Source organism: Peromyscus eremicus, chromosome 12 (genome assembly GCF_949786415.1).
Source record: "Peromyscus eremicus chromosome 12, PerEre_H2_v1, whole genome shotgun sequence".
Taxonomy (NCBI): domain Eukaryota; kingdom Metazoa; phylum Chordata; class Mammalia; order Rodentia; family Cricetidae; genus Peromyscus; species Peromyscus eremicus.
Window position 1 is genome coordinate 50401752 of NC_081428.1, and position 24155 is coordinate 50425906.

Below are 24155 nucleotides of genomic sequence, written 5' to 3' on the forward strand. Positions count from 1 at the left end.
ACTTAGGTAATATTATTTCCTTCTTGGGTCTCTGATGGAGTTGAAGACTGGATAGTTATAGTTTTCCTTGTTAACAAATTCAGAAAAGAAACTCACTAAAGAGATATAAAGTGTATAAGTTTAAAAGACATCAAAAGATAGTGTTGGGTTGGTAAGACAAGTTAGGATAGAAAGTGAATTAGGTACAACATTTTGGACTTACCAAAGCAGCATAAATAATGAAGTATTTTCTCTGAATTTGTCAAATGTTAATGGACTGGACATTATTAATGTAATTCTTGACTGTATATATTATATATAGTTATTGTACTTATTGTATATAGTTTTTATTATATTAGTTATAACCTTCTATTATTTTAGACAAAAAAAGGAGAAATATGGTGATATTTGTAATCTAAGAAATAAAGCTTGCCTAAAGATCAGAGGACAGAGCCAGCCATAGAGTTAGACACAGAGGTCAGGCAGTGGTGGCCACATAGGGCTACATGAGATTAATCTAGTCTGAAAAAGAAACAGAGCCAGGCAGTGGTGGCACACACCTTTAATCTCAACACTAGGAAGGCTGAAACAGGAAGTGATATGGTTGGGCAGAGAAAGGAATATAAGGTAGGAAGAGACAGGAACTTGCTTTCTCAGGCTGAGGAGTTGGTGAGGTAAGAGGTGGTGGCTGTGTCTTGCTCTGCTTCTCCCATCTTTCAGCTTTCACCCTGATATCTGGCTCCCGGTTTTTAAGACCAATTAGGATTTGTGCAACAGTGAAACAAGATGAAATGAGATATATATCTATAAATCTGCTTGTATTTACAGAAACGAGTAAAGGAGGAATAAAGAGCTTTTTACACTCCTACAACTTTTAAAAAACAGTCGGGAGGTGGTAGCGCACACCTTTAATCCCAGTACTTGGGAAGCAGACGTAGGCAGATCTCTGAGAGTTCAAGGCCAGCCTGGTCTACAGAGTGAGTTCCAAAACAGTTAGGACTACATAGAAAGAGCCTGTCTCAAAAAGCCAACAACAATAATACATCCTGGCATGCTTGGAGTGACTTTTCATGGCATGGTCAGCTTCCTCTGTGACAGTCAAATGTCAGGTTCTTGCCACAGACACATACCTCTCTGTGTTCCTGTTAGACTGTGAGCTGAGGGAGGTGGGCAGTTCACTCTCGCTGTCTTCTGACTGGCTGTGAACAGTGCTCTCTTCTCCTTCACCATCTACTTCATTAAGAGCCTAGCTCAAAATAAAACCGGCAGCACAACCTGATTATATGCTCACTCATCCTTTCTTCCTGTCACAACAGAATTTCTCCTAAGGCTAGCCCCTTCCTACATGTGCCAAACACCAAAACTTCTCAACTCTTCCTCTATTGTCCTTCTAACATCTTTAGAGCCCCCTGCTCCCTTTAGCTGTCAGTATTTAAATGTAAGAAAACCTTTCCCCCTTACACTAAACCTGTGCCCACCATCTCTTATTCATCTTTTGTTTTTGTTTAGCCCAGGCTAACTCAATATGTTACATATTTGAGGCTGGCCGCAAATCACAATTGCTTGTGTCTCAGCTTTCTAGTACTAGTACTGCACGCTTGAGCAACCACACTGGCCCCACCAAACTCTTTAAAGAATCATTTCCCACTCTGTACCCACCATCTATGCTCTGCAACTCGGCTTCCGTCCTGCCACTCCACCCCAGTGCTTTCTACAAGGTCAGTGTCTGCTCGCTGATTCCTGAACAGACAATTCCGTCTTTCCCTTTCCTTCACTGACTCATGACATCATAAGCTCCCTTCCTCCACAGTCGGTAAGGACTGTGTGTGCATGAGGAATTTATCCAACACCCCCACCACACACACAATAAAGGGCCAGGCATGGCCGCGCGCATGCTTTTAATCTCAGCACTGTGAAGGCAGACAGGGAGATCCCCGGGCTCCTTGCCATCCAGTCCAGGCATAGTTGGTGAATTCCAGACCAATGAAAGGTGGACAGTATTCCTCAGGATGACACTAAGGTTGTCCTAAAACTTCCACATGCATGCACACACACACACACACACACACACACACACACACACACACACATCATATACTCAATTATACACTCATCCTTCAACTTCCTATCATATCTTCTTGGATGGTCTTTTCTTTTTCTAGCTCATCTTTCCCAATCTTCTTTTCAGTTTATTTTTTTCCCACTATCTCTTTATAGCCGACAGGACAATGGTTGACATTTAAAATGTTTACCAGGATTCCTATATCAAAGCTGAACTTCATTTTAGCATGGGCACTTGGTTCTGAGTGCAATGCATTACCTGAGGCTCTATGAGAGATTCATTAAGGGCAGACTGGGTGCCAGGGTCTTGATTTACTCCAATGGGACTCTGAGAGGAATCTGGAGCCATGGTTACATTCGGAAACCCTGCCAAAGGAACACAAGTCACTATGATTTCTTTCATCTGCTTATCAGGCTCCCCAAGTTCTACACTGCCACAGCTCCCTTCACTTCGGGGAAATCTCAAACAGCAGCTCCACTTACATGTTATGTATATGGACCAAACATATCTAAACTCATTTTTACCTTCACAAAATTCCATGAGATATAGTCTATTATTTTACAGCTCAGTAAACTGAAACTTGGAAGAATTAAGTAACTAGCCCAGAGTCACTCTAATAAATGGCTGACCTGAGATTCAAATTTCCTACTAAAAATAAATCACATGTTTCTGAAAGATTAAACAAGTTATAAGCAGATTATGATTAATAACGTTGAAGCCAAGAATCGTCATGTCTGAAATGCCAGCACTCAGGAGTTAAGAGGCAGGAAGATCAGGAGTTCAAGGCCAGTCTTGGCTACATGAACCCGGGGGTTGGGGGCAGGGATAATCCTACGTAACTAAATATAAGCAAAGTTTCTTTTAGCAAGAAACTGAAGTTGCTTTAGATTTTAAGTTAAGCTTATTCAAACTGCATGTAAATGCACATAGTTTAATTATGTGGTGATTTTATAAACTGAAAATTAAGCTACATTTTATAGCTACAAAATACTGTATTTTACACCATATGTTGGTAGATAATTCCCTTAGGTAAATAATTTGTAATACTTCATAGTCCTAGTAAAGAAGAGCAAACAAATTACGACTCTTAGCCCTAATAATCTTCGTATACCAGCCAGCTAGAACACGTGGCAGAAACACGATTCCTGAAACAGACCGGATTCCCCCAATCAGTGGCTTTAAGAAGGAAGAGCAGGTTTTGTGTGGACTGAACACTTACCTGTGCGCTTACGAGGCACATCAGCAAACAGACCTTTGGCTGCAGCCATCAAATTATCGGACTTCTCCAGCACATCCTGCATCTGGTACTGATCAGAAAGAATCTACACACGTTAAGAAAAAATACTGTTCAGAGAAACATACATTTACACAACATTTTCAAAGCTTAAATAGCAACCTTTATTGGTTGTGGTTGCTAGATTTGCTCTTGACCATGGCCGTGACTATCCTAAACCCTCCAATGGCAATACCCTTAGATAACAGTCAATGGGGCTATTACAGTAATCGGTAACTTCAAAGAAAATATATTGTATTGATTGTGATCTGGTATACACATGGTACACAAACACTCACACACATATACACTCACACATGCACATATACACTCACACACGTACACTCATGTCACACAGCACACACTTTTTTTAACTTTCTTTTATTCTTTGTGTCTTTCACATCATGTATCTCAATCCCATCAATTTCTCTATCCCTTTGTATCTGACCTCTGCCCTTGAAACACCTCTCCAAAAAATAAAATAAAATTTAAGGGGAAAATCTTGTCATGGAATCTGTAGTGTGACAGTAGGTCACACAGTAAACCCTTTTGTCCATATATCTTTACTTGCAAGTGTTCACTGCAGAGTCATTGGTCTGGTTTGAGGACTCTAGTTTCTGCTATACTGTCAATGCTAGGCCCTCACTGGGATTCCTCTTGGGCATCCTATTGTTGCCCTGTGTCATTAAGATCCTGCAGCTTTGGGTCTGCAGAATCAATCCCTTCATGTGCTCCAGCATTTCATAGATGGGGTGGATATTGGGGTGGGTCAACATTCATAACCCTAGTTCTGGGCCTGGGTAGTTGCAGAGTTGGTCAGCTGGCTAGCTCTCCCCCATTCTCACCACCGGGGGAGCTCTCCAGCATTGCCCTGGCTAGTTCATCCCTTGCAGCAAGGGGAGGGGCCAGTTCTCCTGCTTTCACAACCTCAGGGTCAGCTCCCCCACACCTGGACCATCAGGGCATGCTCTACTGTGCTGCCCAGGTGAGGTGAAGGGGCCACTCTCCCGAGTGCTGCAGCTGGTGAGAAGCAGTGACAGCTCTCCCACTCTTATGACCACAGGGCCAGTCTTCCCACCTGCCATAGGCAGCAGAGGAAGGGGGATCTCTCCCCATTCCACATCACCATATGGCAGATGAGGGATGGGGCCAGATCTTCTGTCAATAGGGTCAGCTCTGCTGTGCTGCTCAGGCAAGGTGCAGGGCCTGTTTTCCCAAGTGCTGCAGCTGGTGAGGGGGAGGGTCAACTCCCTCACTCACGACAAATGGCAGGGTCAAGTGGGGGTATCTTTCCCTTGTCCTCACCACCACATGGCAGATGAGAGGGATGTGACCAACTATCCCACTTTCACACCCTCAGGGCCAGCTCACCCTCACCTCCGCCAACAGAGTCAGCTCTACTGTGCTGCCCAGTTGAGGAACAAGGCCTGCTTTCCTGAATGCTGCAGCTGGAAAGGGGGAGGATCGGCTCCCTTGTCTGTTGCAGGCAGCAGGGGAGGGGGGCATCTCTCCCACACCACTGAGTGACAGATGAGTAGTAGGGAAAGCTCTCCCATACTCACAACTTTGGGGTTGGCTCACCCACACCTCCACCAACAGGGTCGGCTCTACTGTGTTGCCCAGGCAAGGTGCAGGGCCTGCTCTCCCGAGATGCACATACTTTTTAAAGTAAAACTTTTACATAGGATTTCCACATGAGAATGACTTTATTTTTTATTCTATTCTAGTTTTAAGTGATGGCTGTAGCCCACTTACTTGATTTCATAACCCAGTAGTAAATAATAATATACATTTAAAAAAACAGATTAAAGATAAGAATCTTTGAGCCATAAACTCAAAGGTTTTCCCATCACTGAAGTATTCTGATAATCCACTAACAGGTTGTACATGGTCTGTGACCTAAAAAAAACAAGGTATGGGTTTCAGGATTAAATAAAAAACATTATGCTTAGGCATTTATAAACAAGTTGGGTTTTTATCATGGAGAGGTGGTTACACAAAAGCACCATTACAGTTGTGCCTCTGATTATGTACTTTCTATTGAAGGATTTTAATATATACATAAGCAAAGCCATAGGCTAAAGATGGGTCAATTCTATCTACCACCACCAGATGGCATTCTTAAACCACAAAGAATGTTCAAATCAAGACAACTCCATTTCTAGCACTGACTCAAATCAATAAAGCATCTAATAACAAACACTCTGCCTAGAACTTCTCTATAACATAGAAATGATGACATCAATTACTATTTTAAGATACAAAAAGAAAAGTGAGTCACATTCTTATGTTATCCTCTCTGCTATGGCCAAGTGGGTCAGCAAGGTCAGTTACTGAGAGTAAGTACTGAATTTGCTCCTCCCAGAACAAACCTTAGAACTTCGTAAGGCCAAGAGCACACATGGTGCAGAATACTGGGCTCCAGGCCCACACCAGAAATAGAAAACAAACTCCAATCTCTTTAAACTTAGTTTCCTACTGTGTCAATGGTACAGCATGGGTTTTTACTTGAGATCTCATTATAATTAATACCGGGCATCAACGTGGTTATTTTGGGTTGTGAGTCTAGCTTTTAATTCTCACATGCAGTCAGTACCGAGAACCACCACACTACAGATGGAGGAAGCAAGAGTTCAGAGACCCTGTACCAGTCCTCTCCTGACTCTTCTCTCTCCTGCTTCTACTATGAACAGCCAGGAGGGCTGGAGAGACGGGCTAAGAGTGCTCATGGTTCTTGTTGAGAGACCAGGCTGGAGTCCCAGCACTCACATGGTGACCCACAACTCTTTGTGACTCAGTTCTGGGGGATCTGACCCTCTTCTGACCTCCACTGGCACTAGACACACATGCATATATGCAGGCAAACACTCATAGACAAAAAAAAATCTTCAAAAAAGAAAAAAGGAAATTAAAACTAGAGAAAGAAAACCAAAGCCCCAGGTCAGACCCTTTCCCCACCAAAGAGGTTGGCTGGTTTTCTAGGTCAGATCTGTGGTTTGGGGCCTTTCAATGAGAAATGGCACATACCAAATATGTGACTGGTCCAAGGTAACAACATGCAAAGTCACATTCTCTGAAGTCACTGTTCAAGTCATGGAAACATGTATTTGGGAGATGTTATTCTTCCTGATGCATAAGATTTCTCAGAGCCAGTGTTCTCAACCCTTCTAAATCTGTGGTCCTTTAACATGTCATGACCTCAACCATACAATTATTCTCATTGCTATTTCATAACTGTAATTTTGCTGCTGTTATAAATTACAAGTATCTGTGTTTTGTGATGGTCTTAGGTGACCCCTGTGAAAGGGTCATTTGACCCAGGGGGTTTGTGTCCCACGGGTTGAGAACCACTGCTCTAAGAACTCTAAGGAATGTCTCCAAAGGCAGCCTGTGACTTAAAGCCACCATGAAAGGTCATGCAGAGAGCACACACTGGAAGCTTAGCCTGGTCCAAAAGCCACACAGCACATTCCTTCACTGTGACCTCAGCTCAAATAAAAACACTGCTCTGCTGTAGTTCGTTCTTACTTCCCACCTGTCCTCCCTACAGATCTGATTACTTCTTCAAACATGGGGGAAGGTGAAAGGCTAAGTCAGAGGTAAATGGCTGATGACCTACATCAACAGGCACACAAAATTCTTCGATGTTATTCCACTTTTGCTAGGTAATCCTACTATACTGTTGAACTGAGACATAATTGCAGCAGTTTACGGATACAGAGTACTATTTGGCAAAGACTGTGGTAGTCTCTTTAAAAGCATTATGCCAGGGCTGGAAAGATGGCTCAGTGGCTAAGAGCCCTGGCTGCTCTTCCAGAGGACCTGGTTTCAGATTCCAGAGCCTACATGGCAGCTCACAACTGTCTGTGACTCCAGTTCTAGGGGATCTGATACCTTCTTCTGGCCTTCACAGGCACCAGCCATGCACCTGGTACACAGACATACATGAAGACAAAACATCACACACATAAAATTTTTCAAAAAAATTTAAGTATTATGCCATACAAAATCTCCTAACAGCAAAGCCAAGATGATGATGATGATGATGGTAATGATATGATAATGATGATGATGATGATGATGATTGATTGAGACAGGGTTTCTCTGTAAAAAACAGAGAAACTGTTTGGCTGTCCTGGAACTCCCTCTGTAAACCAGACTGGTCTTGAACTCACAGAGATCCGCCTGTCTCTCCCTCACAAGTGTGGGAGTAAAGGCGTGCACCACCACTGCCCAGCAACACAGCCGAGAATTTTAAAGATAAAAAAACCAAGCGAACGCAAGGAAAATGAAGCTACAAAATTTGTAAAAACAAATGAATAGGACTGGAAAATACTCTATTAAGTTAGGCGATCCAAACCCGGACAGATGAGATATACCTGCCCTCTCATGTGTAGATTCTAGATTCTAGTTGTTAAGCACGTGTATTTACGTAGGAATAAGTGTATGGAGGCCAGAAAACTTTCCTCCAGGATCATGACACTGGAAAGAACGGTGAGAAGAATACAGTGATATGAAAATGAAACGGGGAATGCTGGAGGTGGAAGGTTCAGCGGGACAGGAAGAAGGATGGGGGCTGGGAGAGACGGGGTGGGAGTCAACCATCCACCACTAAGTATTATGACAACGGCAGAAAGAACATGCTACTTTGTACACTAGTTTTTTAAAGGGAGAAAGAGAAAAGGGGAAAAAGAAAATTTCAGGCCAAGAGGTTCTATAGTCTAAGGCTATGGAGCTAAATGAGCTGTGGAAAGAACATTTAAAGTAGCAAACGACTCCACCCACTCTGCTGCTCTCTGCACTAGACTCCGCCCACCCTGCTGCTCTCTGCACTAGACTCCACCCATCATCCTGCTCTTCTCTGCACCAGACTCCACCCATCATCCTGCTGCTCTCTGCACTAGACTCCGCCCACCATGCTGCTCTCTGCACCAGACTCCACCCATCACCCTGCTACTCTCTGCACCAGACTCCACCCATCATCCTGCTCTTCTCTGCACCAGACTCCACCCATCATCCTGCTGCTCTCTGCACTAGACTCCGCCCACCATGCAGCGCTCTGCACTAGACTCCACCCATCACCCTGCTGTTCTCTGAACCAGACTCCGCCCATCATCCCGCTGCTCTCTGCACCAGACTCCGCCCATCCTGCTGCTCTCTACAAAGCCCCTATGTAGCTCACTGTATGTGTTTGCAGTAAGTACTAGTCTCTCTCCAATGAAGTCAATCCAAGGGAAAAAGAACTTTACAGACAATGAATTTTCACACTACCTCCTTCATGATAGATAATCTTCTTTTTTCAAGACTAGAAGTTTCTGGTTTCTGCTTCTTCCATTTTCTCTTCAAAGCTTTTTCTTGAAGTTCCCAGTGCACCAATGCTCTGTTCTTTGACTTGTGTATCTCATGACGGCGTACCTATACAGAAGGAGAAACTGTAAAGAAATGTTTTCAGTAACAAAGAAGTTGCCTGCTCCTATGATCGACCACTTACACTAGTTCACCACTTCTTATTCCTTTCTGGTTCACATGCGTGCATGCGTGCATGTGTGTACATTCATAGCTACATAAACTTTCACAGTCATCTAAGTTTTCAAAAGTGATCTAGAAGAGAAGTATCTAGCACATGGAGGTCTAGCCTAAAGACACACAAAAATATTAACTTCTACTTCAGTTGTACAGACTACCAAAACCCTCCTGTTCTTCAATTCACAGGTTAAAACCCATTCAACCAGTGCTAGAATATTAATTAGTGGTCAACACTGACACTTTACACATGATGTAAAGGGTCCCAAATCCACCAAAGCCATCTTTGGCAAAGCACACCCCTTTCATGATAACTGCATGACTTCAAGTCAATGATGCACTGTTTGTATAGCTCTGAAGCGACTTCATGTGGAAGTAAGGTCACAGATGATGTAGATATCCAGAGAAGGAGAGTTCCTGAGGCAGAGGAGGTAGGAGCCAGAGCTCCTAAAGAGTTGGAAGGGAAGAGTCCACTGGGGTGACTGAGGAATAAAAGTAGACATTTGCCTTTACAAGTACTCTAGTGCTCAGAATCACAAATATGAAAAAAACTTGGGTCATCTAAGGAAGTTTTAATCATGCAAACTACCAAAAAGACTAGCAATCAAGAATTGTGAACATACAAATCAGAATCACAATGAGACAGTACTTTATACCACCAGAAGAATTAAAAAATTTTAAAGGTGACAATAATGGTATGTATAAACCAGAAGCTCCACACGTTCTGGTGGAATTTAAATCATGTGAGCACTTTGGAAAACAGTTTGACAGGTATTCATAAAGTCCAGTATGAAGATGCAAGACCTAGCCATTCTATTCCAGATATACACAACTACCTGCATATGCATGTGTTCACAGAGACTTGTACATAAATGCCCACAATGGTATTGCTCATAATAGACAAGAAGCATAAACCAGATGTACAACAGAAAAATCAAATCTGGAATCTCCATTCAAAGGAACATTATTTCACAAAAGAAAGAAGGAGAGATACATACTATAACATGGATGAAATCTTTAAAATATGCTAGAAAAAGAGGCCTCACATATGAGACCACATACTGCATCCCATTCTTAAGAGAAGTCAAGGCTAGGCAAATTCAGAGAGACAGAAAGTAGATTAGTCACTGCCATGGACAGGCTAGCCAGAGCTACACAGCACACACCTGCCTTAAAAATATCAACAACAATAATAATAAAATGCTGAAGATATTTTTAGAAAGAAAAGACAACCAGAGATCTGTAGGTCAATTCTAGATAAGTGATAAGACTGTAAACCAAAAATGTTTGGTAAAATTCTAACAGTAGCTAATAAGCCTCAGTAAGATAAAAAATTTCTTAAGATATACTTTTAGGTTTTACACAGATATAAATAGACTAAGTAAAGCTAGACAACTTCCAGAAGGGATGGTGGCCTCTGTTCTGAAGGCTAGAAACCAGACACCAACTAAAATATAGAGTCTAGGACTTAACTTTCAGGGTTAAACTTACCAGATCTTCAGGAGTTGCCCGGTGAACTGTTAGATCATTCACAGTATTCTTTTAAAAAAAAAAAAAAAAAAAAAAAAAAAAAGAGCTTTTAAAATGTTTCCTTATAAATTATTAACAGTTACTGAGTTTTAGTAGCTGAAAATTGATTCAAAGTCCTAAGACTACGAATCCTTTTTTTTAGGAACCAATATTGTCAATATAACATTAAAACAGATTACTTTTAAATATCCTCTAAAAATAGCCTATTTTGAAGTGTTATACAGGAAATGAAGCACTCTACTATTTTAAAACAGGGTAGTATATATTCAAAACAAGTAAACTTAACTGAAGCTGTAATCCCCACATACTAGGATTCCATGAGGCAATTGTAAAGTTTTTTTAACAAAGAATGTGTGGTGACTACAGCAAGCTGCAGAAGGAACCTTTTTTGAGGACATAGCTTCTATCTCACTAAAACTCTAATTCTTGGAAGGAACTAGAAGTTATTGCCCTTAATATATGTACTCTTAAGGTGGGGGGACACAAATATCCTGCTCTCCCTTCCAAGACCAAGAACATGCCTAAAAACCCAACCGACCCTATTACAGCTGAGCTCCATCACACCACATGACGAACGTCCATTCCCCACAACACGTTACTTTTATCCCAAGACTTACATCCCATTCTTGCCTCACTGTGGCTTTCTTCTTCACTTTCAGAGTTTTTCTTCCACCTCCCCGGGGACCAAAGCGATTCACTCTGATCAGTGACATCTAGGAATGATGACATTTTTTGAAAATACTGGCAAAGAAATAATTGTGCACCATGGGGAAGGGGACATCTAGGACAAACAAAAGCACTCTCAAAATATCAGAAGAAGTTAATCATGATTAAAGGAATAGGCTATCTAAATACTTGCTTTTCTCATTTTATAATTAATAGGAAAGTGAAACCAAAAACCACAATAAAAATGTTTTAAATAACAAAACTTTTTTGCTCAACAAGGAACTTTAGAAATCTAGAAATTATGACCTAAAATAGAAAACTTCAATGGTTATATCTGTCATCAGATATAAAACTCACAATTAATAGAGAAAATACCAGTACCTAGGTAAACATGAAGAAGCAAAGTGCAGTTCTAAGCATGTTTACACTCATCCCTACCAGGCACACATGTGTTCATCTCAGAGGGATATATATTTTAGAGAATGTCTGATTCCACCTCTAATAAATCTTCACACAGCACTGAATGGAGGCGATTTTGTAAATTACCAGCACTAGCATGGCAATCAAAATCACCATGTAGGACTAAACATTATGAAAAGTTAGGGAAAAACTCACAGTACACAGTCCTTGAAAACCAAGGTTTTTACAGTCAATACATATGATTGCAAAAACAAATATATGCATGACTTCTATTTCACAGCCTCTTTACCCACCGTGGCAATGCATTATGAAAATCTCTTACATTCTAAGATACTGGAACTTTAGCTCACAGCCAAAGTGAAAGTCACTTAAAAGATTGCTATCTAGGGTGTACTTATCCTGTTTGTTTAAACTGTCTTTAAGAGAACAATGGAACAATTGACCTTACTTGCCTTGGATTTCCCATGTAATCAACTTTTGCAGCCTAAGCTAATAGCATAACTATGATCTTAAACTATGTACTCTTCCATGCCCCTGATCCAGAACAATGCATGTATACCCTTTGCTGAAAGCAACAAATCAGAGGTTGAAAGCAATCTTCTAAAATGAGTATCTACTTAGGGATACTGGCCGATAAACAATAGTGTTTGTAGTGGTTTGTTGTGTAGGTCAGTTAAGACCATTTGGAGCCAATGACATAATCCCTTGTAAAAATCTGTTAAAGATTTCTCTAAAGTGTCCTATTCTTTCCACATGTGATGTTTTCTGTGCTGCTCAGCAAATACAGAGCAAAGCCTTTTGTTATAGATAAACACAGACGCACAAGCAAGCACACAAGACACACACACACACACACACACACACCCCAACATGTAAACACAGGGACAGATTTACAAGACAGCCTTCAAGCAGGCACAAATTCAGACTCATACAACTGGTAGAGGACAGAAGACCTAGGGAGCATGAGTAGAGAATTCAAATTCAGACTTGCTCTTGGTTAAATGATCCCAAGGGGAAATGCTTTCTTTCCTTAATGTGATTATGCATTCATTATTGGTGACTCGAAGTCAATCAAAAATGCATGTAATCCACACAACCTACCAAAATAATTACAGACCTTTGGGGCTGATCCTCGTATTTCCAACCAGCCTTCAGTGTTTATCCTCCCCCACCCCTCCCCACAATGGAGATTAACCACAGGGCCTTGCACATGCTAGGCAAGTGTTCTACCCTTAAGCTACGCTGCCTTCCCCTCTCATTAAGTGCTTTTAATAAAATAATCTACTGTAATAAAGACACCTAAACTCCAGTGTGTCTCTAAAACAATCTCCCTTGCTCTCTATATTGTCTGTCTCTTCTTACAGTTTACTCTTAAACACGGTGTCTAATTTCAGAGCTTACAATCCAGCAAAGGAGGTGACTCACAAACCGTTAGAAAACAGCACACTATTTTGTCCCTTCCTGTGGTGCTGAGCTCAGAAGGATGCCCAGGCGTATCATATGCCAGGCAAGTTCCCTTACACTGAGCTCTATCCCCAGTCCAACAATTAGGACTTGTCTTCCCATGACTAGGCCCTTTTTATTTACCTATTTCTATTTCGAGTTTTATTAACACATATATATTTATAATAAGAGTTTCGTAACAGTTTCATTCATGTACACAATGTATTTGATTCTCTCACTCCCCAACTGCCCTCTCTTCTCCCCCTCCAACTGGTCCCAGGCCTCTTTACAAACAACCTCCCTTCTACTTCCACATCTTTTTCTTTAAATCTAGAGAAAAACATGCAATATTTACCATTCTGGGTCCGGTTTATTTCCATTTAACAAAATTTCTAGTTCTATTTTCCTGCACATATGATTTGATTCCATTCTTTTTTATGGCTGAATAATACTCCCTTGCATCTATCTTTATCCAGTTATCTGTTGATGGGCATCTAGGCCGAATCCATAACTTGACTACTGAGAAGAGTGGCATAATAAACATGGATGCACAGCTATGCTGTGGTATCCTTAGGTCCCTTTGGTACATGCCCAAGAGTGGTACAACTGGAACGCAAGGTGGCTCTTCCTATTTTTTAATTCTGAAGAACTTCCACACTGGTTATACTAATTACACTCCCAACAACAACATAAAGGAGCTCCTCTCCAGCTCCCAATATCCACATTAATATTTGTTCTTGTTTTCTTGATGACAATAGTCATTCTGGTGAGATAGAATCTCAAGGTTGTTTTGATTTGCATTTCACTGATGGCTGGAGATGTTTAACATTTTTTTAAAGAGCTGTGTGTGTGTGTGTGTGTGTGTGTGTGTGTGTGTGTACGCAAATGTATGTACACCACATATGTGTGGTCCACAGAGACGAGAAGAGGCTGTCAGAATCCCTAAAGCTGGTGTTAAGGGTGATCATGAACCACCCCACACGGTGCTGGGAACCGAACTCAGTCCTCTAGAAGAACAGTACACACTCTCAACGACTGAGCCATCTCTCCAGCTCCTGGACATTTTTCCCGTGTATTTATTGGTCATTTGTACTTGTTTTGAAAACTGTTCAGTTCATTTGACCAAGGGTTAGTCAATGTCTTCTTTGGATGTTTAGATTTTTAAAGTTCTGTATTCTGGGTATCAATCCCCTGTCAAAAAACTGAAACACACTAGGGAAACAGGCTTCTACCCATATTGTAGGCTGTTTCTTCACTCTCTCAGTTCCAACTGTGCCGCTTTTTAATAGGGCATAACATCATTTGTCAATTCTTTTACTGCATTTATTTATTGATCCCTGGGGGAGAGGAAGGAGCACATGCCCCAGTACTTGGATGAGGGCCAGAGAACAACTTGCAGGCACTGGCTTCCTCCTTCCATCATATGGGCCTCGGAGATACTCAGGTGTTAAGTCTGGCTCTAACCTTCGGAGCCATCTCATCAGCCCACATTTATCAACAGTCTTACACAGAAAGTCTGCCTGTGCCTGTATCTTGTGTTTCCCCGGTTTTCTCTAGGAGGTTCATGTCTTTCATTAAGGTCTCTGATCAATTTTGAATTGAAGTTTTACAAAATGAAAACAGGGATATGGTTTCAGTCTTCTACTTATGAATACAATCTTCTCAGCACCATCTGTCACCAACAATTAAGTTTTATGATGGTGATGGCAATAACAACTGTAGAGGAGGTAATGAAAGCATCAGTTAAGACAGTCACTTGCTATATGCTAGCTACTGTTCTAAGCTCTTTTTGCACATCTTAGTTTCTTTAATACAAGAGGCTCAGCCGGACAGTGATGGCATACACCTTTAATCCCAGCACTCAGGAGGCAGAGGCAGGTAGCTCTCTGTGAGTTTGAAGCCAGTCTGGTCTACAGAACTAGTTCCAGGATAGCCTGTCTCAAAACAACAAAAAAACAAAACAAAACAAAAACCCCAAGAATTCCAGGAAGTGATTAATACATTGACTCATTTCATAGATGAGAAAACTAAGGGGCAAAGAGTTAACCAACTGTGGCATTCATTGTAGTAGACAAAACCAGCATTTAACACGACATGGAACAGGCAAAAGTCTAAATGAACCACTGCAATTACAGACAGTTATTTTCCAACAGGGAGTCAAAACAATTCAATTCAAAGATTATCATTTTCAATACTCCTGTGAAAAAGTGAGGCTCCTACATCATGCAGGGTATAAAAATTAGCTTAAAATTAGTCATATATTAAAATGTTAGAGTTAACATTATAGACCTCTTAGAAGAAAACATGAGCATAAATACTGTGAACCTCAGATCAAGCAACAGTTGCTGGCATATAAAGCCAAAAGCACAGGAAACCAAGATGTGGGGAGGATGGTGTGGCTCGTCCAAAGTTTTAAACACTGTACTCAAAGGCACAATCAATAAAATGAGAAGATAACTAATGCAGTGGCAAAAGGTACTTGCAAATCATTTACCTTGTATCTAGACTATATAAAGAAACTTCAAAACTGGACTATTCAAACAATCCAGTTTAAAAATGAGCACAGTCTTGAATAGACATCTGTAAGATACTGCAGGTAGTCAATAAGCACATAGGAAGATCATCCAGATAGGGGCTGGTGAGATGGCTCAGTGGTTGAGAATCCTTGTCGCTCTTCCAGAGAATAGTAGTTCAATTCCCACCACCTACATGACGGCTCACAACCACCTTAATTCCAGTTCCAGGGCATCTAACACCATCTCCTAACCTCCAAAGGCACCAGAAAGCACGTGGTGCACATACAGACATGCAGGCAAAACATTCACACACATAAAATACGAGAGACCTTGAAAAGAAAAAAAAGATCAACATAATGAAATACAACTCAAAAATCACTCCAGGGTGATTTTAAAAAAATAAAAAAGGAACAGACCAGTATTGACAAGACTATGGAGAAACTGGAATCTTCATGTACTTGTTGATCAGAATGTAATTTATATAGGCATTCTGGAAGACCAGTGAGAAGTTACTCAAAAAATTAAAAACCATTACCATATGACCTAGCAATTCTCCTACATAAACACTCAAGAGATTAAGAACATTAGTCTACAGAAAAACTTTGTAAGTGAATGTCCATAACAATATTGTATTTAGTAGAAAGAAGTGGAAACATCTCAAAATGCCCATGAACTGATGAGTGTATAAATATATGTAATGTAGCTATACAATGGGATAGTATTTGGCAATAAGGAATGAAGTACTGATATATGCTACAGTGTAGGTGAAGTTTGAGTATACTATGAGAAAACTAAGCACAAGAGCCACGTATCACATGATATCACTTCATCTAAGTCCACAATAGACATATACACAGAAATACGTATGCTAGTGTTCCTGGGAGAAGAGAGGAGTATACTTTGTTTCTCTTCTGGGGTGGGAGGAGAGACGAAAATGTTCTGGAATTAGCAGATGACGGCTCTACAACTGTGAATGAACTTATCTAAAGGACAGATTTTATGGCACATGAATTATATCTCAAAGCTGTTATTTTTTAAAATATAGAAAATACAATACTGTTCAAAGGAAGGAAGTCTAGTATATTTTACCCACTCCCAGATCCTCCATATACTATGCAGAAACACAAAGTGGAGGAAATCTGTGGACAAATTACACATCCCTAAAAATTATATTAAGAAAACTCAATGACAGGAGAAAAAAAGCAGGGCTGAGAAGATGGCTCGGTAGGTGAAGTTCTTGCCTTAAAAGCACAGATCCTGAGTCCAATCCACGGGACCCACGTAAACACCAGGAAGCCATGGCTGCCTGCCTCAGGGCACAGGAGGAAGACATAGGCAATGCCCAAACTGGCTAGCTACATTACCAAATCAGCAAATTCTAGATTCAAGGGAAAGACCCTACTTCAATATATAACCTCTGACCTCCACACACACATATACACACCCATATATAGCATACACATTTGCCAAAAAAAGTTCAATGTGAAAAAGTGATATACAGAACTGCATGCATGACCCCACTGATATTAATCCATATGCACCATTAATGAAGAGCCTCACCACTAATCCCACAACCCCATGAGACATACACTGTCTTGAAAGATAACACGGTACAGTGGCCAAGAGTACAGCCCGGCATCAGACTGTAGGATTCACCACATTGACTCTAAAACAAAACTGTAAGCTGCTTGGAACCCCCCCCCCCCCCCCCGCCTGACACATACTAAGTCTCATCGAACTGTTGATGACATCAGTGACAATTATTAATTTTCTCAAATGAGCTAAATAAGGCTTAGAGAATGCAATCACATTGCTTAAAGTGACAAATAATAATGAAGAGAGCAGAGCAGAGAGCTGGGAAACCACTAAAAATAGATTAACTCTGCTTGGTTCAGAACATGAGACTCTCTAAAAGGGAGGGAACTTTTATTTCAAATTATATTTAAAATATTACATTTATTCCTAAGCTCAAACTGCCTACTCTCCTCCATCTCTACTAAGAACGATTTTGTTATTAATCTTCCTGCAAGGTTTCTTCTTCACTCATCCATCCACTCCACTCATCGAATAACTCTGAAAGTGCCTGCTAAGAGCCAGGCACCAAATAAAACAAAAGAGAGAGATAGCCTATGCCCTCACAGAGGTGGGTTTCTCAAAAGACTGTAACTAAACGACTTGTTAAAAATCAAAGAGGCAAGCCTGGAAACTCGATTCTTTGTCAAGGAAGTAACTAACCTACAATACACATGAAGGAAAGCTACCTCCTCTCCTCAATTCCCTCCGCAAAGTTGGGGCTGAAGATTAAGCATGAATAAAAGGGGAGCGCAAAGAATATGCTCTGTGCAAGGGGGAGAGCGCATTTGCAGAACTTGTGTTCAGTCTGAATAGCAACGACTTGAAAGAGTCAGAGTCAAGGAAGAAAGCTGAGGGCCACAGCAATGTGAGCGCTATACAAGACCACAGGAGGCCCTTGCAGGCTTTTAAAGGGGGAATTCTACCAGATTTACTTTAACTAGTATGAACACAAACTGAAGGGCTACAAGAACCCTGTCCCTGCCATCAATCTTACCCAGCTACAGGGATCCAGATCTCATTTTCCTTCCTCCTAAGATTTTAATGGAGCCCACTGTGGAGAAGAATTCAACCTTAAGGCCTTCTCTTCGTGTGGCCCGACTGACTTTTCTTTCCAGTTTTCCCTCCCGACCTTTCTCATGCAATGCCAAGCACCGTTTGGAACAAGTTCATATTTTTGACTCCCAATCCCAAGCCTGCCCGAAACTCTCAAGCAGCCCTTTCTTAGAGACCCTCTCCTAACCGCTCAACTTCAAGGACACGCCCTGTCCCAACACCCCGAGTACTTTGCCACTCCTTTGCTGGACAATAAACACCCGGAACACCGGGCAGCTTAGGGGTTTCTGCCGCCAGCAGGGCGCCTGAACGGGTCGCGCATGCGCACGGCAGAGGGAGCCGCAGGCACTACCCGGAAACGCACTCCGGCTCTGCGCGGAGAGCAGCCGTGCGGCCCCGAGCGGATTCCCGGAAGATGGAGGCGCCGGCCGCATCTCCCCGCCTAATGCGCGGACGTCAGGCCTGCCGCCCCCTACACCCAACCTGCCTTGCCGCTGGCCGACTGCCGCCTCCACCCCGACTAAAACTTCAGCCTCCAGAACCGCAGAGCCCGCCACGGGGGAACGCGGAAAGTGGCTTCCGGGATGTTGCCAGGGTTACCAGAGCCCCGCCCCCACGCCTTTGCGTACTTCCGGCGAGCCCCTCGGCTGCGTCCCAGAACTCGCGCCCTGTTTTTTTGGGGGTCGGGTTTTCTGTTGTTCTGTTTCCATCCAGAGAGCGCACTGCAGAGGCATGAAGGGCGCGCTCGTCCTAAGCCTCGAGAAGTCTCCAAAAGAAACGTTTCTCTGCACACCAGGCTCCGCATATCGCACTTATTTGCCTTCACTTTTGTTCATGAACTTGAAAATATTTCTTACCACCTACCTGTGTGCCGAACACGCTAGGTTCACTAGCAACTGAAAACAGACCCTGCCCTCAAGAAGTTACAGCACCTTAGCGGAAATCTATTGGTGACAGAAACGGGCACGGTGAAAATAGTGGCAGATCTTAGAAAGAGTCGTACCAACTAGATAGTGCCCTTACAGGAATGTTTTAATTTCTCGGGAAAGCTGAAATTCAAGGAGGGGCGGACCATCAAAGGAGAAAGGATTTCTACAGAGGCTGCGCAAGGATGTATGTCAAATGGCAGTGGATGAGTAGAAGTTGAGAGAATGTGGTAGTTGTGCTTGGACTGGAACCAAGGTGTGCATAACTTCGCTGATCGTGTTAAGGACATTACAGTGAACTTCTTATTCTTGATAACTTCCTTTGTAGCCCCTGGCCACCTACTGTAAAGAAAGAGCTACACATGGATCAACAGGTGTATATTCAGAGTCATGTAGGTGCAAGGAACTGCCTTCCGGGAGTCTCCACTGATTTGATGCGGATGTAGTCATCTGGCAAGTTTCCAGCACTGACTTTCCTAAGTGTTGCAGCTGCACATGTAAGACAAACATGACTTTAAACTCATGCCCAGTAATCTTAGGTAGGCCCCTACAGGTGATTGAACATTTTGTTACAGGTCTCTGCTCCATTGATTCTCTCACTCCCCTAGGTGACAGTGGTATACTTTCTTATTTAGCTCCTTCTCTAACCTCATGCCAGCCTATGGCCTTCCTTGTTACTTCATTGATAACACGGAATTCATTTTAAGAAAACCTCTATTAGCTTCCATCATGGCTTCAGTCCTCCGATCGACGTATTTACCCACAGACGTCATCCGTCATCTTTTCCTTCAGCTTCGGAAGCTCAATGAAACATAAACACACACACACACACACACACACACACACACACACACACAAGAAAACTACGAAGTTCATAATAATCAAATTGATCAAAAGCAGTGATACAGAAAAAATCTAAACACTAGACGTGCACAAGAACAAAAATTAAAATAATAATTTCTTTTTAGAAACAAAACTAGACAGGACAATAACATATGTTGTTCCATTTATTTCTGCCTTAGTTTTACTATTTTATATATATATATATATATATATAAATCTTGTTTTATATATATATATAAATTTTGTCTTGTTTGTGTATTTTATACATATTAAAGAAAAAATACATCTTCTTTAGAAAAATAACAAACTGATTATGAAATTCTTATGAAAATATGGAAAGACCTGGTTTGGACTGCAACCTCTTAAAAGTGAGCCAAGTAAATCTTTTCTTCATTTTAACTGTTTCTCTCCGGTATATCACAAGCAACAAATAGTCTGAAAAAAGAAGATCCCTATTAGTCTTCTGCAGGTGGCGAATATTTGGCCCATCAGCTCTTGAGTGCTGTTGAATTCAGTTTTAGATTTACTTGAGTTCTAATAATTTTCTTAGGAGAATGGGAACTAGCAAAGAGACAAACACATGTAACTGATCTTGGCTGTAAGTCCCTATGATCTCATTAATAGAAATGGAATAATCCACTGGCTTTTATCCTGGGGGTCCAGGAATAGATTACATAGCCTACAGATAGTAAGATTGGTGGTAGTGACCTTCCTGTTTGGTGTAATATAATAACCGAGCTAGAACAGTGCATTTTAATTTGACAGTCATAGTAATAACCAGTTATAGTAGGTGAAAGTAGACCACTAATTACAATAACAAATGACTTGTAATAAATGATAAGAATGGTCCTCACTAAGCTGGCTACAAACAAAACAGGTAGTAGACCCTGTCTTTGTCCACCATCTTCAATAGAAACTGTCCATCAAGATAGCTGCTTGTTTGAAGGATCTTAGCCTATTTTCAACAATAGGCTGCTACTTGAGAATTTTCATGATAAAGTCTTCTCTTGAAGCAACTCTCCAGTAGTGTGGAATTTCAGATCTTTTTCCTTTAGTGGTTGTGATAGGCTAAATTTGAGTGTCACCTAAACGACCACGTGTTTAACAGTTGATTGATTTCAGGCTGTTAGAACCTTTAGTAGCTGGGCATGGTTGTGCACAATTTTAATCCCAGCACTTGGGAGACAGAGCAGTCAGATCTCTGTGAGTTCAAGGCCAGCCTGGTCTACATAGTGAGTTTGTGGACAGCCAGAGCTACATAGTGAGACCCTCTCTCAAAAAAGAGCAAAAAAGAAGTTCTTGGGTCACTGAGAACACACCCTTGAGGGTATTGTGGATGTTTAACATCTTTTTTTCTTCCTGGTCACAAGGTATGCTGTTCTCTTTGCTGCAGGTTCCTCACTATTACCATCCACTATGGCCACCAAAGCCCCCAAAACAATGAATCTGCCAGATCTTGAACTGGAGCCTCTAAAACCGTGAGCAAAAACCAGTATGTGTATGTTACCACAGGTATTTCATTAAAGAAAAAGCTAATTGCAGTTGTGAAACATAAAGTCAACGATGGCTTTCTGGAGTTTCACTGCTACATTTTTTGATGACTGTACCTAGTAAGAGTCCTAATGAGACACACGAGCAATTTTGGGGTGTTGCGTTGCATTTTGTTTTGTTTTGTTTGTTCGTTTGCTTTGTTTTGTTTTAAACTGGCCATAGCTTACCAATTTTCCTTTTCTTCCTTTTTTTTTTTTACTTTTATTGATTCTTTGTAGATTTCTCATCATGCGTTCTGATCCCACTTATCTCCCCGTCTCCTCACATTTGTCCTCTGCCCTTGCAACCTCCCCCTGCCCAAATCAAAATCAAATTTAAGAGACAAAACAAAGCAAAACAAAACAAACAAAAACAAAAATAAAATTTAAAAAAGAAAAAGAATCTTGTTGTGGAAGTTGTAATGTGGGCCGTGGAGTCCTTTTATCTTTACTTGCAAGTTTTCATTGCCTTGACTCATTGTCTGGCTCGAGGCCTCTGGTTTCTGCTGGACCACCAATAGTGGTCCCTCACTGGGGCTCCTCTTAGATATCCTGGTGTCTTCTGTCATGGAGATCCTGCTGTTTTGGATCTGTAGTTCATCCCCTTCACATGATCCAACAGTTCATAGATTCGGTGGATGTTGGGGTGGGTTTACTCATATCCCCGGTTCTGGGCCTGGGTGGTAGCTGGGTTGGTCAGCTCTCTAGCTTTCCCTCATCGTCACTACCCGGGTGAGCTCTCCAGCACTGCCTCAGCTAGCTCACTGTGTGCAGCTTACAGCAAGGAGCAGGGCCAGTTCTCCCACTCTCGGGCCCTCAGATCCAGGTCCTCCTCACTCATATCACCGGGGCCAGCTCTACTGTTTTTCCCAGATAAGGTGCAGGGCCCTCTCTCCTGATTGCTGTAGAGGGGATACCATACAAGGGGGTGGCAGGGTCAGCTCTCCTGACAAGAGCAGTTTTTTATCTGATATCTCTGTTAATTATGAAGTTACCTAATCTGCAGGCAGCAGAGTCTAATATTGGGGGAGAAATGTCTAAATGCACAGACATACCAAGTCATATAAGGATAGCCAGAGTGCGGTCAAGGAGATGGACCATATGGCCATAAGAGCCAGCCTTTGGATGTTTGTACTTATCAGAAAGGAGTAACACCTTACAAAGTTCTTTCATAGCATTCCTAGTGAATTATCCCCTTAAATCATTCATACAACAGTTGATACACCCCAGATTAGAGGCACAAATTCAAGCAGAGGGAGAGTTTCAGCCTGGAGTCATTCAACATATCCTTCCTAAAAATAGATAAATCCAATCCAAAGGAGGTAAAAGATTCCACAAGAGTTTAGTTCTTGAACATGCTTCATCTTTACAAGTTTTTGTAGGATTATTGTATTCACAAGTAAGTCATGCCCCTGAAATAATCTTTTTTAATGTTTTCCACCAACACCGTGTCCAGAAAGCTCACAAATCCCTGTAATCCAGCTCCAGGGGATCTGATGCCCTCTTCTGGCCTCCACGGGCACCCACACTCATGAGATCATACCCCTCCACACACATGAGCATACATGTAATGAAAAATAAAAATTTTAGTGAAAAAAAATTCTCAATGTGTTCATTTATCTGTGTGTACTTGTAGCTGGCTGGTCTGTGACATAGTCTTGTTATGTAGCCCAGGCTGCCCTCAAGTTTTTGGTTCTCATGACTCAGTCTTCAGAGTGCTTGGATTACAGGTGTGAGCCATCATACCCACTTTCTTACTTATTTCGGATGGGAGTCCCAGCAGAGAGGAGAAAAACATTTCTTTACCTATTACCAGAAGTAAACCTGCTATCTGCTATGTATTTCCTCCCTGGTCTTCAGGGGTGGAGGGTGGGGACTTCAAAAATGTGATAAATTCTGCAATCTGAGCTGGTTTTGCCTCATTTAGAGGAACATATTTTTAACAAAAGCTCATGGAGTGACAGCATTTTTGATAGCTCATCCATCTCCAGTTTCAACTGTGCAGTATGATTCATCAGCAAATGATAAAAAGATTCTCAATGGAAGTTACTAAGAAACCTGAATTAAGGTTCTCTATGAAGTAAAAACATTCATGCGGTTCCCCTTCTGTTGGAAGCTTTCGAAGGATATTCACAAGATCCTTCCCTTCTTCAAGGCTATATGGAGGCAAACACTTGACTGGAATGTAGTGTAGCTGTCTATCCTCAGCCAGGGGTCTTTCCAGTGTTACGATTTCTCATGCTTTATCCACGTTACAGGATTATTTAGTGGTGTGACTATTAACAGGTCTATTTCCTCAGAGTCTTCCTCATAATAGAGCTGCCTTTCAGTCACCCATGCTCTAAGTAACCCCACCAAACTCCTTAGTTCAGCAAGCTGGGCTCGGACTGAATCCTTTCTTGGTCTGTTGGTCTTGCCCTCTCTGTCCGGGGCAAAGGGGCATGTTTTACATATCCCCACACAAAACGTCACATCACATCGTTGTATATAAAGCACAGCCAACTACAAGTCTGGGGCTTTACTTTGATCTTAGCTTTGAGAGATATCAAGGAAGTTTGGATAACAGTTTGATAGGATCTATCTGAACTTTCATAGATTCTGCTCCTGGCTCAAACCTGCAGGGACAAGGATCTGGAACAGCAAGGTGGCTAAGTAGAAGGACCAGGAATAAAAAATAAAGAAGACAAAAGCAATAGCTGGGACCAGGAGGTGTTGCATAAGCGGATGACTTATGCCAAGCAAGTGTACTAAGAAATACAGCATCTTATATAGTATTTGCAGGGCGAGGGGAATGACCAACATTAGCAGAGAGCTATA

General features: G+C 41.7%; 1 protein-coding gene across 1 annotated transcript in view; it reads right to left on the reverse strand.

Annotated features, from left to right (window-relative positions):
- Positions 1-13436, reverse strand: part of Spice1 (spindle and centriole associated protein 1) — a 41065-nt gene extending 27629 nt beyond the window's left edge. The window contains exons 1-7 of the mRNA XM_059276867.1: positions 13252-13436; positions 10985-11080; positions 10329-10376; positions 8586-8729; positions 3261-3363; positions 2300-2406; positions 1110-1225 (exon numbers count right to left, since the gene is read on the reverse strand). Coding sequence (XP_059132850.1) covers positions 1110-1225; positions 2300-2406; positions 3261-3363; positions 8586-8729; positions 10329-10376; positions 10985-11080; positions 13252-13254 — 617 coding nt within the window. The 5' untranslated portion in view covers positions 13255-13436. The remainder of the gene's footprint in view (positions 1-1109; positions 1226-2299; positions 2407-3260; positions 3364-8585; positions 8730-10328; positions 10377-10984; positions 11081-13251) is intronic.
- Between the last annotated feature and the right edge of the window lie 10719 nt (positions 13437-24155).